We start from the raw sequence: 15,861 nt of genomic DNA, 5'->3' as shown, positions 1-15,861 counted from the left end.
GCCTATTGATAATGAAAGTTCTTCTTCTCCTCCCTCTTCTTTTATGATTATATAGATTTGATTTTTTTAAAAACTCTTCTATAGGATTGTTATCATAACAAGTAGCAATCTTAAACTGAAAACATATAACTGCACGTAGTCCCGGACTATGGAGAATTCGAAATATGTTTATACTTTCTTGCATTAAGCTTGTGAAGTCAACCAATTTTTGACACTAAAAACCATGCGTTTGCATCAGAAATCAAATCAATTAAAATATTTTTAAACTTTTTAACCGATGCTGAAATACGTTTGTCTCCCTTTGTCCAAACTGTCAAGAAGGAAGTAATATTAGGAACGAAAGTTGTTTATAGTTACCATTTATTTAAGGACATCATTTGACACAACATGCTTCAAGAAGGTAACTATTCATTTGATTTTACCCAAAAATCGAAGATTCGGTTTGAAAACAAAGCCAAGAGAGAGGGTATACTATAGGTAGGGGTACAAAACTTTGCTCAGAACTTTTCCTCCATGAATGATAAAGACCCCAAATCCTTTTGGCATCTAATTAACAAACTAGACAATAATTCAAAATCAGAAAAGACAAATATTCCTCTTAAGACTTTATACTGAATTTTGTAAGACCTTGAATAAGGAAAATAATAATAACATTAACCTTCAAAACAATGTAGATGATGAATATAATAAACTATTTAATGAACTAAAACATGAATCATCTTTCACTTCCAAATATAAAGAGGAAATCAAAATAGATGAAATTAAGAAAGCTATTAGTTCACTCAAAAATGGGAAATCAACGTCATGTGATATGATATCAAATGAAATGATAAAGAATGCTGTAGATTTTCTAATAAAACCACTTCAGAAACTAGAACGAAAACTACTTAGTGCTAAAAATAAAAAAGGTGACAAATTTGACCCTGGTAATTACAGGGGAATATCCATCACATCTGACCTTGGGAAACTTTTCAACAGTCATACTTAACAATCTTAAATTTGATAAAAAAAAACCTTTTAAGTAAAAACCAAATTGGATTTAAAGAAAAAAGTCGCACTTCTGACCACTTATTTACATTAAAGTCAATTTTCAATGCAAAAAAATCGAAACACAAAAAAGTCTTTGAAGCTTTTATAGATCTTAGGCTTTTGATACCGTGTGGAGAAAATGGCTTTTCTATAAAATTCCAAAAAATGAATTCCCACTGTTAATATCAAATATTCTCATATCAAAGTATACAAATACATCATTCAGAATAAAATTTGATAATGGTCTAAGTCCAATCTTTCCCTCCGAGCGTGAAGTGAAACAAGGAGATGTTTGAACACCATTTGATTTAATTTCTTTATTGATGATTTAACAAAACATGTTGACCATCCAGAGACGGATCCAGTGGTCATAGAAGAATCCCCATTCAACATTCTCTTATATGCTGATGACTTTGTTTTATTGTCAGAAAGTTAGACTGGTTTACAACATTGTTTAGATAAATTGCACTCTTATTGTAAATCATGGAAACTTGAGGTCAATGCAGACAAATCTAAAGTTATTATCTTCAATTCTAATGGTAAAACACATGAAAATTCATTTATATATAAAAATTTACCTCTTGAAAGTGTAACGCATTATAAATATTTGCGTTTAACCATTAAATATAATGGAAATTTCAATTTAGAAATAGATATTTTGATTGACAAACTAGAAAAACCTATTTCATAGTTAAGAAAGTTATTGGATTAAACAAGCCATGTAGACTTTTAAAGAAACTTTTTGACTCTTTAGTTTCTCCAATTATACTTTACTGCAGTGAAATTTGGGGAAATGAATTACTTCTGAAGAATACATCAATTTACCTTGAAAAATTACATACTAAATTTATTAAAGAACTACTTGGAGTTAACTGTAAATCTTGCAACTATGCTTGTCGTGCAGAACTATGTAGATTGCCCCTGCAATGTAAAATTTTTTTTCAATCATTGGATTTCTAAATCATATTTATTCCAATAATACTACTCTTTTATACCATTTTTTATATTACAAAGGATTCAAACACTTGGACAACTAATACCAAAAGGTTACTAGATATCTTGGGCTTTGGCTATTTAATGAGTAACCCAAGTGCACTAAAATAAAGTTACCAATGATTAAACAAAGAATATCAGATCAATATTTACAAGTACAAAATTTATATATGTATATCAGTAATTCTTCAAAATTATCTTTTTATAGAAAACTTTATAGGTCTGGAACTAGACCAAATTATATAGATGATTTGTCTAAACTGGCCGAGAGATCCATGATATCCAAAATAAAAATTAGCTCTCATCAGCATATGATTGAGAGAGGAAGACACCTCAATATTCCAAATGACAATAGAATATGCCCCGTATGCCATATTAACATTGAAGACGAAGAACATTTCTTATTTGAGTGTGATTTATACAACACACTAAGAGATGAACTAAAACTGAAAATTTCTTCTTTATATAAAAAACTTTGATACGTTTAATATTATAAAAAAACTAAGTATAAGTTTAACAGTAAAAATCCTAAATTACTGAGGTTGTCTTCCAATTTCATATCAGATTGCATGAAAAAAAGTCTTTATCATTTGATATATAAATTGTATTTTCATAACCCTTTGTAACTTTAATTCAGTAAGCTACATTTGTAACTACTATACATTATATATAACACATGTTCAATGTGTTCAATTAATGTAATTTTAAGATTGGCCAAAACCACTTATTGTAACTGTGTCAGAGCTAACACACCCAGCATTTAACCTAACAGCAATATGAATCTTGGTTCCCTTGGTTATGCGGCATGCTAAATTATGGCAAATCTTATATTCTGTTTTCTAAATTTAACCACGGACACTGAGCATATTTAGAAAAATTAACTAATAAACCATCCAAACCATGTTTACGCTGCTGGGGGTGGGGGTTTAAAAATTATGGTCTGAAAACAGACGGGAGTGTTCTTCTTGTAGTTCAAAACTCCGATCAGGCAAAAACTTCAGCACAAGGCCTCCCACAGATCTTCAATGAACTACAAGGAAACCCTCACACCAGAGGACAGGCTGCAGCTGGCCCAAAAACAACATTATTCACAGGTACAGCGAAAAAGTTGCCCCGATATACTTCAGCAACATAAAAGTGAACTGAAAGTGAAAACGAAACAATACATACAGAGGCCAGAAATTTCTGATTTGGGACAAGCACCAAAAAATGTTGCGGGGTTACAGTATTTTGGCGTGATCACAACCACCTTTTAAATCTAGCTATTGTGAAAAAAAATATCGCACAATTTAACACACCTACTAACTGTAACCAGTCAGTACCAATTCAGTATAAAATGGTCTGAGTCCTATGTTATAACAGAAATAAAGGAACTGATTATTCGTTACACAAATGAACAAAGGACTAGCTAGAAGTTAACTGACATTCCAGCTCCAGACCAGTTTAAACCTACAAAAAGTTATGCCCTCATGGTATGTTATATCGTAAAAAAAACGTTGGTTTTTTGTTTCAGTTCATTTTTACCTTACTTGTAAGAGGGTGGTTAAGACCTTATAAAACTAATGTAATCCCACTGCAGATTTCTATATGCCTGTCCACACAGCGAAGAATTGACATCGTTCTGTTACCGTGGATTTTTGTTATTTTTGTTGTCGGGGCTATCCAGAGCTTACTTTTAAAAAGAGTAATCAAGGGAACCAAAGTTCTCGCGGAAATCAAAGAAAGTAATGCAGGGACAAAGACCAAAGACTTAACATTGAAAACATACACAACAAAGAACATTACATGTAAGTAACTTAAATAATGCATACAAAGTAACAAAAGAAATGAGCAACTTGGGTGTATTTACACATATTGAAGACGCGGGTGATCTCTGGAAGTATTTACTATTTTGTATTTAGGTTATACGCTTAAGTGAATTTATTGTTGCGTTTCACCATGTCCAGAATTTTTTAAATGCTGACAAGGTAACTTCATCACCGCCACTCTGCTTCACTAGGCTCGTGTTGTGGTGACATTAGGAATCAGTATGTACTTTTACGAGGAAGGTGTAATCTCTTTCGTACTTCTTCTTAGATCTAAATGATCACTCTTGAACATTTAAGTACACCTCTGCCTTAAAAACCAGGCAGATGCTTATAAAGATTCATGCATTATTTAATACCAAATGTGTTTTATGGAAATCTTTCTGTAGGCCCCGTAGAAAGTATATTAGGAAATATAAGTGCTAATAAAAGTAGTCCACTGGAGATATTAAAACTTAAAATTTGGTTTTGTTCTACTAAAGAAAAAGTAAGGGAGAATTTTTACACTAAAACCAGTCAAATAATATTTCAGCACACAAAAAAAACCCAAATATTTTTTTTATTGGAAATCCTTCAGTAGGCCTCATAGAAACTGCATTCAAAAATAAAAGCGGAAATGAAAGTTGCCCACGGGAGATATTAGCGCTTAAAGTTTTGTTATGTATTGTAATGCATGCTTTTCTCGGCAGCTTAAAACTAAAACAAAATTAGTTTTGGGTAGGCACCAAAATTTGTCATTGAAACTAATGGATCAGTAAGTGGTAAAAAGAAAAATATACTATATACATTTTTGAAAGTTGAAATAAAAGAAAATTGCTGACTTACATTTCTTTTGTTGGAGTAAATGTCCCATACTAGTGTAGGATATGATCAGGAAAGTATAATACAGTTCGTGCATATCCTTATGGCTATTGTCTGCCAGTTGTCATGTGCAATTTATTGTCAACAAAAAAGTTCAGATCGTAAAAGCTAACATGCTAGTCCGCCTTTCTTAAAAAGGCAGCATTGAATTAAAATTTCAGGTTTTTCTTTTATCTGCGGATAAAGTTAAGCAGTACAAAGAGTGGACTAATCTAAGTTCTCAACCACTTACTGACCAGTAGTTTCTACAAACGACAGATTTATCTCCGTACATATTACAATATAACAAATGGAAATAACTGGTCCCTTATTTCATTTTGGGTAATGCTTCATATATTTTTATACCCCCGCAACAAAGTAGAAGGTAAATATAAATCACGCTTTCTGTCTCAGCGTATTTTGTAAACATTTTATCCGGTTTTAACGAAATTTAACAGGGAGGATCTAAGAAACATATGAAGGAAGAAAACTCTTGTGCAACGCCTGGCGGAGGACATGTAAAAATATTTTAAACGCAACTCCTCCTGAACCGCTTTATTTAAATCGATGAAAAGTATTAAATAAGACGTTTAAGCATCATTTGTAGATGTGCATTAAAGAAGTTTATAATTGTTTACAAAGCGAGATAATTTAACTTATGGATTTTACGTTTAAAACAGGAAGTACGCACAACTCCTTCTAAACCGTATATTTGATTTAGAGTATACACCGTCAGGTTGAGAATAATCCTGCTTACATTTGGGATTATTACCTAGTTAAAAAGTCAGGTCTTTTTTCTTTCATATTTCGTAAACAGTTTTCGTTTAAGCGACGTTTCATTTACACACAGGGAAGTTCTAAATCAAATAATCAAAGTACCCCAAATGCCGCACTGGATATGGAAGTGGTAGGAAAATCTCCTTTACCAGAAACGTAAGTTGCTTAAATTATATTGATAAACTACTGTGGATATGCCTTTTTAGCCCCCCTTCCCGAAGCGTCAAGTGAGTCGTTGCCTTCGTCCGTCGTCGTTATTATTTTTTTAATCCGTGGAAAAACGTGGCCGTCGTAACTAAAAATAGAACATAGGGTCAATCAGAAGTCGCATATCTTCAAAATCGTGTGGTTCAGGAAACTACTGGAAGGATAAAAATGTTTAGTATGATTTAATCTATTTGTAGTCAAATTTTCATTTAAATTTTGTTGGCGTTATGAACCCTTTCCGACGTCTTTTTGCTATTTTAAATGTCATTTACTTTAAAAAAAAACCTCTCCTCTGATACTATTAGACCAAATACCATAGAGCCAAACTTGGTATGAATGTTCCTTAGGCTAATTTGCATAGAACTGATGTGGAGATTTTTGATCCGTCGAAAAACGTGGTCGCCGTTATTAATTATAGAACATAGGGATCAGATAGTTTTTCGCGTATATTTCCAAAACCGTTAGGGTTAAAACATTTTGGCATAGGTAAAAAGTGTTCAGCCTGATAAGATCTATCTGGTCAAATTTTATGGGTGTGAAGCCATGTTGGAGTTGTTGCCCTCTTACGAAGTTTTTTTGCCTTTTTAATATAATTACTTTAAAAACAATTCTCCTCAAAACTATTGGACAGAATGCAATGAAAATTGATATGATTGTTCCTTAGGTATTGCGTCAAGTATTTTTATCCAATAAAACAATGGCCGCTTTTACGAAAAATAAAATAAAATATTGCTTATCAAGCCAGGTGAGCGATTCAGGCTGTTTAGATGCTCTAGTTAACTGTAACAGTAAGCTACACTTAAGCGATGCAACATGTGTGAACTACAAATTCATATGTGTATCACGAAAGAAGTAATTGCTATGAACGTTTAAGGGTTATATTGTTCATAGGAAAAAGTGCAATTCAGTATAATTTACAATTATCTCTTATGAACATGAGTTCTATAATAATTCAATTGTTATTTTCAGTTTAATGTAACATTTTAAACGAAAAATCAAAAATAAAAATATGTAGTATTTCCAACCATGTATCACATTTTGCATGATTCTTAGCTGGAGTGCTACTTACTAGTTTGTGTCATTATATCATTTTTACCAGTATATGGCTATAGCAGACCATGCCTTATAATATAAACTTTGGTTAATTCATTTTAGAAATACCTTTAAAGAGATTTATGACAAAGTCCTTACTTTACGTGGTGTAAGTACCAGTGGTGATGGAAAAGGAAAGAAAATTGAAAAAAAAGAAGTTATACAACAACTGGAGTTAGTTGGGACAGAAATCAGGTAATATGAGGTACATGTACCGTGCCAAAATATAGAGTTAGAGGCAATATTTATCATAATTTCATAATAATTGTATTAGTCTGTAAGATTACTATCAGCATTGTGGTCTTCGTGAATTATCGACGGCAAGGCGTGCTCATCTCCCAAATATTTCATTTCCAATATTTAAATTTTCAGTATAGAATAAAAAAATAACATGATAAACTTTGTGGATAATTATAGAAACCAGTAGACAAATACACTGCCCGTGTACTCTGTCCATTTGATTTCGTTAAGGTTTGGTGGTGTGTTACTGTTAATTTCAGTTGATACCAATCTTGAACGAATGTCCATGTGAGCTTTCCGTGTGTTCGTTCGTTGCCATTCCTTCTAAACTTTCAGAGGGTAACTCGGCGATATTTTTTCAAATATCAGTTTCTCAGAAACCACAGATTTTTCAAACACAATCGGATCGTTGACATCACTGCTATTTACTAAGCATTGATTCACTTTTTTGGTGGCTCAACAATTGACTTTGGCTGCTCAAATATGTCGTTGAAGACATGTAAGGGAACACATTCTGGTACTTATATTTGATAATGCTTAACGAGGGTTTAGAAATGTAAGGATGAATGATGTAAGAAAAGACTATTTTAAAACATATACTTTTGTTGTCCTCAATCAAATGCTATAACTTCCAGAAGTCGAATTGTCCAGTTGGGCGATCTAGACATATTTGAGTCACCGCTAATTAATATTTTAAATTTTTAAATGACAGAATCAAATTACATTTAACCTTTTTTTATGACAGGGAATATCGGGAAGCTCAGAATAGTGTCTCATCTATTAGACGCAAATTAGAATCTAGCAAAGATAAACCCAATATCAGCGAACAAAGTTCTTCACAAGGAAAAAAGACAGGAAAAAACAATGATCCTAAACAGAGAAAAACGACGACCGCACTATGCACAAAATGTTTAAATGATGCAAAATGTATTGAGAAAGAAGTTGACAAACTTTTAAAAGAAATAAAGTGAGTTTAGCGTCAATTTCTGAAAAGTTGTGCATATTTAAAACAGAATCACAAAATAAGATGTTTATTGAATTTTATGCGAACTAACACAGAAAATTGTTGATGCACTTAATTTTTACCCAATTTTCACCGAAAGTCAATTTTACGATAATATAAACAAGTTTTACGGATTTGTCTACCTTCTGTAGAATTCTGTTAATAAAATTTCAAATTTATCAAGATATTTTTTAAGACTATTTTAAGTAACTCAAAGTAATTATTTGAATTTAAAGTGAGTATGAACAGACACAGGCGACTAGAAGCGAAATCATCAAGATCCTAAAGCGAACAACAGAAGAAACTACAAGAAATGCAATGCCCAAAGATCAAAGAAAAGATGGGAAAACAAATGAACATAAAGTGCCATCCCTGACCAATACCCAACAATGTGAAAAAGATATGATCATAATTAAAGCAGATGTCCAGAAGTTAGTAGATGAAAAGCAGTAAGTATTTGCAGTCATTACACTTAAGTAATCTTAGAGAGTGCTTTATCAGAAATGTTTAAACCGTTCCCTAAGAAAAATTCTGCTAGAAGTGATGTTCATTTCATTTTTCAACATCGTTTTCGTCGGTAGAGTAAGTGTCCTCTGCTTTTCTAGCAACCGCCGAGTTGCTCATAAAAAGTCAAGTCAGGGGTAGACGAAAGAGGACAGAAAAACTATGACACATTGAAAAATCAGTTTTCATGGCACAGTTGGATACATCGTAACGATTCACGAGTTCGTGATGACGACCATAAAACTTCTTCTGTAGTAATGACTAGCAACATAACCCTTTTCCAGAACCCTTATTGTAAGAATTCTAGCGCGATTAAAAAAGTCTGCATAGTTACGACATACTCTGGCATAACGTATGAGTTGTGATATGAAAACTCCATACGCAGGTGCTAAAGAGATGCTGCCAAAGATAAAAGAAAAGTTGACAATTCTGAATTAAAAGTAATCATGTTTGTTTGAAAGTTTGGTCAATAGCTTTCCCTTACCATCGACCTCTAAGTGTAGGTCAAGATATGAGACTGACTTCATAGTGTCTGTAGTATCATTTATCTGAAGTTCTTTGAGGTAGATGCGATGTATCAAATCAGAGGTAGACGTAGAAAATAATTGCAGTTATAAGACCTATACTGCCACCACACTGTCCAAAGTAGAAATAGTGGAAAACCATAAATCTGTGCTATCCTCTTTTTGTCTCTCTTCCAAAGACGATGATTGTGATCTACTGTCTATGTACTGGATTCCTCTACTCCACAAAAACCCATACAAACAACGCTACATGGCTGGATCTGCAAAATATCCCCACAAACCTCTTTCTTTTAACTTGTATACTCACAGCTGTCAAAGAGTGTCTCCAATTTTACCACGACACTTGTTAATCTCGTAGTGGTATTAATTCAATGTGGATCCTGAAAAATTCGAAAGATCTTCTGGAAACCGTCAATTCAAGCTCATTATTAGATTACAAAAACATTAAATAGTTGATTTTTCTTTACACTTCTATTACCCATAGTCAATTAAAATCACGATTCAAAAATATTATACATTGTTGTTACTCCAAACATGACGGTATCCCTAGATACAAATATGTAGTTCATGGAAGATATTTCCTATTCCTTGAAAAAAATCGATTCCAAAACATCTTCCAAATATACCGAAGATGTTTTCAAAATTCTTGAATTTTTGATCGACAACATATTTATCCAGTGTGGTTAACGCGTTTTTCAACAAATTAAACAGTCGCTATTCTAATGGGAACAAATTTTGCTCCTCTACTTGCTGACCTATTTCATCACTCTTATCAGGCTGACTTAATAACCGAACTGTTCCAAAAGAATGAACATCGTTAAGCTAGACCCTTTAATCTCAGCTTCTGCTTTATAGATTACGTATTTTCGTTAAACAAATCATAGTTTCGGGAATTTTATGCATAGCATCTATCACAAAGAACTTGAGACAAAGGATACTACAGACATTTTGAAGTCAGCCTCGTATCTTGATCTACACTTAGAGATCGATAATAAAGGAAAGCTATTGACCAAACTATACGACAAACGGGATGACTTTTCATTCCGTATTGTCAACTTTCTCGTCATGTGTGACAACATCACTCTAGAACCTGCGTATGGCGTTTTCATATCACAAGTCATACATTATTCCAGTGCTTGCTGTAATTAAGCAGCCATTTTATATCGCGCTAGACTTCTTACAATTAGGCTTCTGGAACAGAGTTATGTTGCTACAAGATTGAAGTCATAAATACAGAAGTTTTATTGTCGTCATCATGAACTCGTGAGTCGTACCGGTGTATCCATCTGCACCATGAAAACTGATTTGTCCAACGTGTCATAGTTTTCTTTTCCTTTTTTCGTTTACCCAGGACTTGACATTATAGGCAACTCGGAGGGTGTTTCTAGAAAAGCACAGGACATTTACCCTACCGGTGCAGCTGGTCCATGCTCCCATGTTCTAGTGGAGTCCCTAGTTGCTCATACACTTTTGTTACTGTGTATGTATTATTTTTGTTACTTTAAATTCCTTGTTATGTATGTCTGCTTTCGTTGTCCGGTCGTTGTCCCTGGATTGCATTCTTTTGATATCCGCTAGTATCTTGTTTACCTTGATTATTTCTAATTAATTGCATTTACGCATTTGAAAATACAAATATCTTATTCTAATAAGCAACATAAAATTCACAGAATGCTTCTAAAACGTCGAAAAATGAATTTTAATTTGTATTATTAATTCGACAAAATTGATCAACAACAATAATTATGACGATAATGGCAATTATAATAATAACACCTCGTTCCATTACACACAATTCTTTTTGGGAAAGAAACAGTGGCCTATGGCAACATACAGTGAAAACAATTGTATTACATTGTTATACCTTTCTGTAGTTCTGAAGGCATAACTATTGACACTTAAAAACATTGAAGAATAGAAGACCTAATATAAAGTAAGGCTATAAGTAAAACGATCAGTCGACATCCATGACTGTGTAAATACCACCATCTTAGTTTTTATATATCGTGCAATAAAGTTGCAGAGGTATAATATTTTTGACTTGTCGTCAGTCTATCAAAATTCGTTGTTGCCAGGATAGCGCCTCAATTTTTTGACCGATTTCCTGCAACCTGTGATAAACGGTAAGTAGCAATGAAACTTTGAATAGAATTGATTTTCATAGAAATTGGTCTAGGGGCTCAACTCTTTTTGAAGGAGACTTATTTTAAAAAATCAATGATTTAGGCGTGTTCCAGGATAGCACATACAGTTTTGACCGATTCCCCAAACGCTGGAGAATGGTTAGTAGGACAAAATAATCGATTAGATTGATTTTCACAGAAATGACTCAAGGTTAGTAAAAAATGATTGAGATGCGTCGCCTGGATAGCGCCTCCATTTCATGATCAATATCCATCAACCTTTGATGAATGGATATTAAGTTAAAATAAATTATATTTTTATTAGTAATAAAATCAAGGTTGGGATTGATTTTCACTGAAATCAGTTAAAGGGGACCACTTTGTATTGGTTAAGGAACTTTAATTTTTCTAATGAGTATAATTGTATGCGCAAGGGGTATTGTGAGCGTGCTCTCACTTAAATTCGTGATCTTTTGCGAAAAACACAGTATGCAAGACTTACTTTGTATTCTTTTACACCCTTAAGCTCTGCCTTTGGAGGAAGATGTGCTGCTTGTTAAGTTATTTCTTATTGTAAATAAACAATTTTTTTATTAATGACCTGAAGTGTCTGAATTTTTTCTGTTCTTTATAAATTTATGCCCACGAAACTTTCCCTCTTTATGTAATGACGATGCGTCATGTTGAAATACGCACAACGCTCCCAGAAAAGGCTTATTACATTTAAACAGGTTGCTAATTAACTTTTAAATGAATTTAATATACGAAAAAAGCATACAAGTAATCCACTTAGCTATAAAAAGAAGTTTAAGCAATAGGGAACTGCACATAGCGTTTATGTGACTTATGGAAGTGTGGTTCTCAGAAGACTCGATTTCAAACATTGCTTTTCACAGGGAATTTACCATTTACTGAACGATTAAATATTGTCCAAAACCCCAGAGCTGTTTAATGTCATAATAATTTGTTACCGTTTTGTATTCTTTCTATATATAGTTCCGTTTGAATAATTGATAATAAATTGGAATTGGTGAATACTCTTAGCTATCTGATAAAATAAAATAAAATTTCGTCAGATTTTACGAGTTTGCAACTGTTTTTTTGACATGCTGGTAGTTGATCAGAAACGAAAAAAAAAGAATTGCTTAATAGAATACAAATGTCAAATCTAATTACAAAAGTTTATGTTTTTTAATATTGTTATTTTTAAATCGGGTTTGTCTAATAAAAGTGTCTTAAAAGTGCAGTTTCATTTTTGAAAAATGAATGATTTAACATGACTCCCGATAATTGTCTAATATAATACAAATTGATTTGTAAAATCTAACCTTACAAATTTATGTTTATTAATTTTGTTTTCCTTTAATAAGGTCTGTCTGATAATGTCTTTTTGATAATGCAGTTTCTATTACCACACTATTTTCAGTCGCAGACCGTTTTGTTTTGAAATATATTTGCAGTAAGACTATTTTTTTTTCAGACAGTATGAGGAGGCCTTTAAACGGTTATCTGATACCAAGCGTTTGTTTTTACCACCATCTTTGGATAAGAAACCCCTACAAAACGACATACAAAAACAACTTAATAAGAGACAAGGACAACATCCTACAGCTGCAAAGGATTTGAAAATGAATCAAGTGCCAAAGGCTAAAGAATGCATGCTTGTTGTACATTATATTGAATCAGAAGTTGAGAAACTGATGAGAAACACTGATTCATTACGCAGCTATATTCGGTATGTTATCCTGACGCGAAAAATGAGTTTGTCACTTTTGGCTTTTTAGACATAAATGAGGATTTTATTCAAGTTTTGTCCACAGTCTGGCCTAAAACCGGATTGGGCTTTGAAACTGGCTCACATTGTGAGAGTGACTAGAGAAATTTGTAGATTCAAGTCGGGTTAAAAAAGCACTATGGATCAATTCTGCTGTGATAAAAATCCTAGAAACGAGTTAACCCCTTGCAAAACCTTAATATGTTACTATCGTGAACTCATGTCCCCTTTTTAAACTCTCAGGTCAATAATATTGATCAACCTGTATTTAATTAAGTCTCACATTAAAGCGGATTCAATCTGCTTGCAGACGGTAACAAATTGTGCTTTCTTAAGCTAAAAACATGGACAGAACCACAAATCAGAAAACAGGCCTTGATCGTATATATTCGGCCGCAGCATGGCGAAGGTTTAGTATACAATCATTGTCTTTTCTCAAGATAACTGTTTTTTTACTATGGTATTCCGATGTAATTCGATCAGGCACTATGCGTATGGTATACATATTTCACTTTTCTTTTTCTGAAAATGTGACTTGAACTCTAATTTTAAACATTTAAAAATCAATTCCAGAGAGCTGTATGATCTGATGTCTTATTCGGACGATGATAAAAAGAAAACAAATGGTACCGAACCATTAACTAGTGAACACTGTTATCAAAAATTAAGTGGACACTTAAAAAAGATTAAGGTGACGACGGCTCAAACTAATCAAGATAAATCGAAAAAGAAACAGGCAGCTCTTGCTTCAGTAAATGTCAAACAGATTTCAAAGGAAAACGAGTGAGTTGTGTCTAAAAGTACACTAGTTTAGGTACTCGATAAAAGTGTATCGATATTATTAAAATAGTAATGTATATTCAGTTATTTTGTTCTTCACCTCCTCTTTTATTGAAACAAAACAATGACACGGTGTAAAATTAAAAAGAAAATAGTATAGACACTTTATTTTCATTCTTTTAACACTTAAACAATCATGGAATTTAGAATAAAAAAGAGTGTAATAAATATTGCTTCTACCTTTAAAGTCGCCATGTTAAGAATTGTATTTTTAGGACCATACGAGTTGACAGCTGTCATTTTTATTCGTCATCGCTGCAAGTTGTGCATGGAGTACTTCAAACTAGAATCAAAATTTGTGGCAGCAATTTGTGCGTGGATTAATTCAAACTAAAAGCTAAGTTCTAGCAAGAGCATCTGTTCCAATTGAGCTAAAATGTTAGGACCAGTATTCATATCAGCTTCTTGTCTCGTACTAATTATTATGTTTTAATCAATATAGTTCGATTTTCCTTTTACAGAGAAATCAAAAATGTCTTAACTTCAATGATAACAATTCCCGAGAAAGACAAAAACATGGAAGAGAACATTCTTTTTCTTGCTAGTGAGGCTAAACGTGTGTTTGACAATCTTAGTACGGAACATACGTATGTCTTTAATTAAGAAAAGTAGAATTTTTTCTTTAAACACTAATTTTCAATAGTTTGCGAAGTGGTAGTAATTTTCAATGATGCAAACACCTTTGTTGTCTGCTATTTATTTTTTTTGTCTTTTAGAAAATTGACAATTTCTAAACACAACATCAATTGTGTTTGGGGTTTAAGAAAAACTGTAAAGAAATTGAGTATAAATCCAAAATATACTTACAGTATACATGTAAAGAGATCTTCTAGACATTTATAGGGCGTTGTTCTGTTACTGGCACATTGTTTTCCAGAACGAAAGGCAGAAAACGACGAAATTATAGTTTTAAAGTTTCCATGTTAGATTTAAATTCATTATTTTTTGTGATTTACTCAGCTCCTACTTTTTTTAATAATCATGCAAACAAATCTAATATTCAATATAACGAGAATATGTATGGTGTATGTCAAAAGCAAGAACCCCTGCGGGATGAAAATGTCAGCCCAGGCCATCCATTGGTCTTCAATGAACGATGAAAAAAAATCATCATACCACAAAGCAGGCTACGGCTGGCCCCAAAACACCATTATACACAGATACAGCAAAATAGTTGCCTCTATATGTTGTGAAAGTACTTTAATCCGTAGATACCAATTTTCGTGGATTAGGGACGAAACACAAGTTCGAGGATTCTTCAATTCGCGGTTTTGAGGTTTTCAATATACACATCAATGAAGGAGTAATCAAGGGAACCAAGGTTATAGCAGTAATCAAAAGAATGTAATCCAGGGACAAAGACCCGACATGAAAAACAGACATACACAACAAAGAACATACAGTAACTAAAATCATACATACAAAGTAATAAAAGCAAATGAGCAACTCGGACTCCACTAAAAACTGGGAGCATGAACCAGGTGCACCGAAAGGGTAAGCGTCCTGTGCTTTTCTAGAAACACTCCCCGTGTCTTCTTTCCGTTGGGAACCAAATTCCGAGGTTTGGCCTACCCACGAAATCCACGAGAATTGGTTACTTTTGCGTGATCACAACCCTCACCATTGAAAATCTGGCCACTGCGAAAAAAAATATTACACAATTAGACGCACCTAAAAATCAGTTGAAAAAGGTCTGGGTTCCTTGTTAATACAACAGAAATAAAGAAACTGAATATGAATTACTCAAATGTATAAACTAAAGACTACTAGCAGTTAATTGACATGCCAGCTCCAGATCAGTTTAAACCTACAACCTGTCATCATCGTATTCAAAGTATGTTTTATTTTGTAAAGTATTCTCGTAGAACAAGTTACAGAAGTAGAAAATATGATAAAAGAGAAGAGACCTGACTACATTGAAAGCACATTGACAAATAGGGGAAATGATACGCAGTTCTTTGCTAATCTAATGACTGCAGTTATTGAAGATGCGTCAAATATTGTGGATATGGAAAAAAAACTTAGACAAGTGGAAGAAGAAAACAGATTCTTTCATTAAGTTATCAAATTGCGCGACTGGATGCAAAATATTACCATATGATATCAAAAC

At 33.0% G+C, this 15,861-nt stretch overlaps 1 protein-coding gene across 2 annotated transcripts in view; it reads left to right on the top strand.

The window, feature by feature from the left end:
• Positions 1 to 305: 305 nt before the first annotated feature.
• LOC148604105 (uncharacterized) overlaps positions 306 to 15,861 on the top strand; it is a 30,591-nt gene continuing 15,035 nt past the window's right edge. Inside the window, exons 1-8 of one of the 2 annotated variants that reach the window (XM_088547746.1) lie at positions 306 to 400; positions 5,518 to 5,600; positions 6,807 to 6,938; positions 7,729 to 7,950; positions 8,223 to 8,435; positions 12,618 to 12,872; positions 13,485 to 13,694; positions 14,213 to 14,338. In XM_088547746.1, coding sequence (XP_088403872.1) covers positions 5,566 to 5,600; positions 6,807 to 6,938; positions 7,729 to 7,950; positions 8,223 to 8,435; positions 12,618 to 12,872; positions 13,485 to 13,694; positions 14,213 to 14,338 — 1,193 coding nt within the window. In that variant the 5' untranslated portion in view covers positions 306 to 400; positions 5,518 to 5,565. Of the gene's footprint in view, positions 401 to 5,517; positions 5,601 to 6,806; positions 6,949 to 7,728; positions 7,951 to 8,222; positions 8,436 to 12,617; positions 12,873 to 13,484; positions 13,695 to 14,212; positions 14,339 to 15,861 lie in introns of those variants that run through there. The other variant, XM_088547747.1, reaches the window with a different exon arrangement.

This window comes from Perna viridis, chromosome 10, assembly GCF_037379345.1.
Source record: "Perna viridis isolate PV_CMFRI_1.1 ecotype Kerala chromosome 10, ASM3737934v1, whole genome shotgun sequence".
In the NCBI taxonomy this organism is placed as follows: Eukaryota; Metazoa; Mollusca; class Bivalvia; order Mytilida; family Mytilidae; genus Perna; species Perna viridis.
Note: the sequence above shows the minus strand (reverse complement) of the source record. Positions and strands in the feature narration are given on the sequence as shown.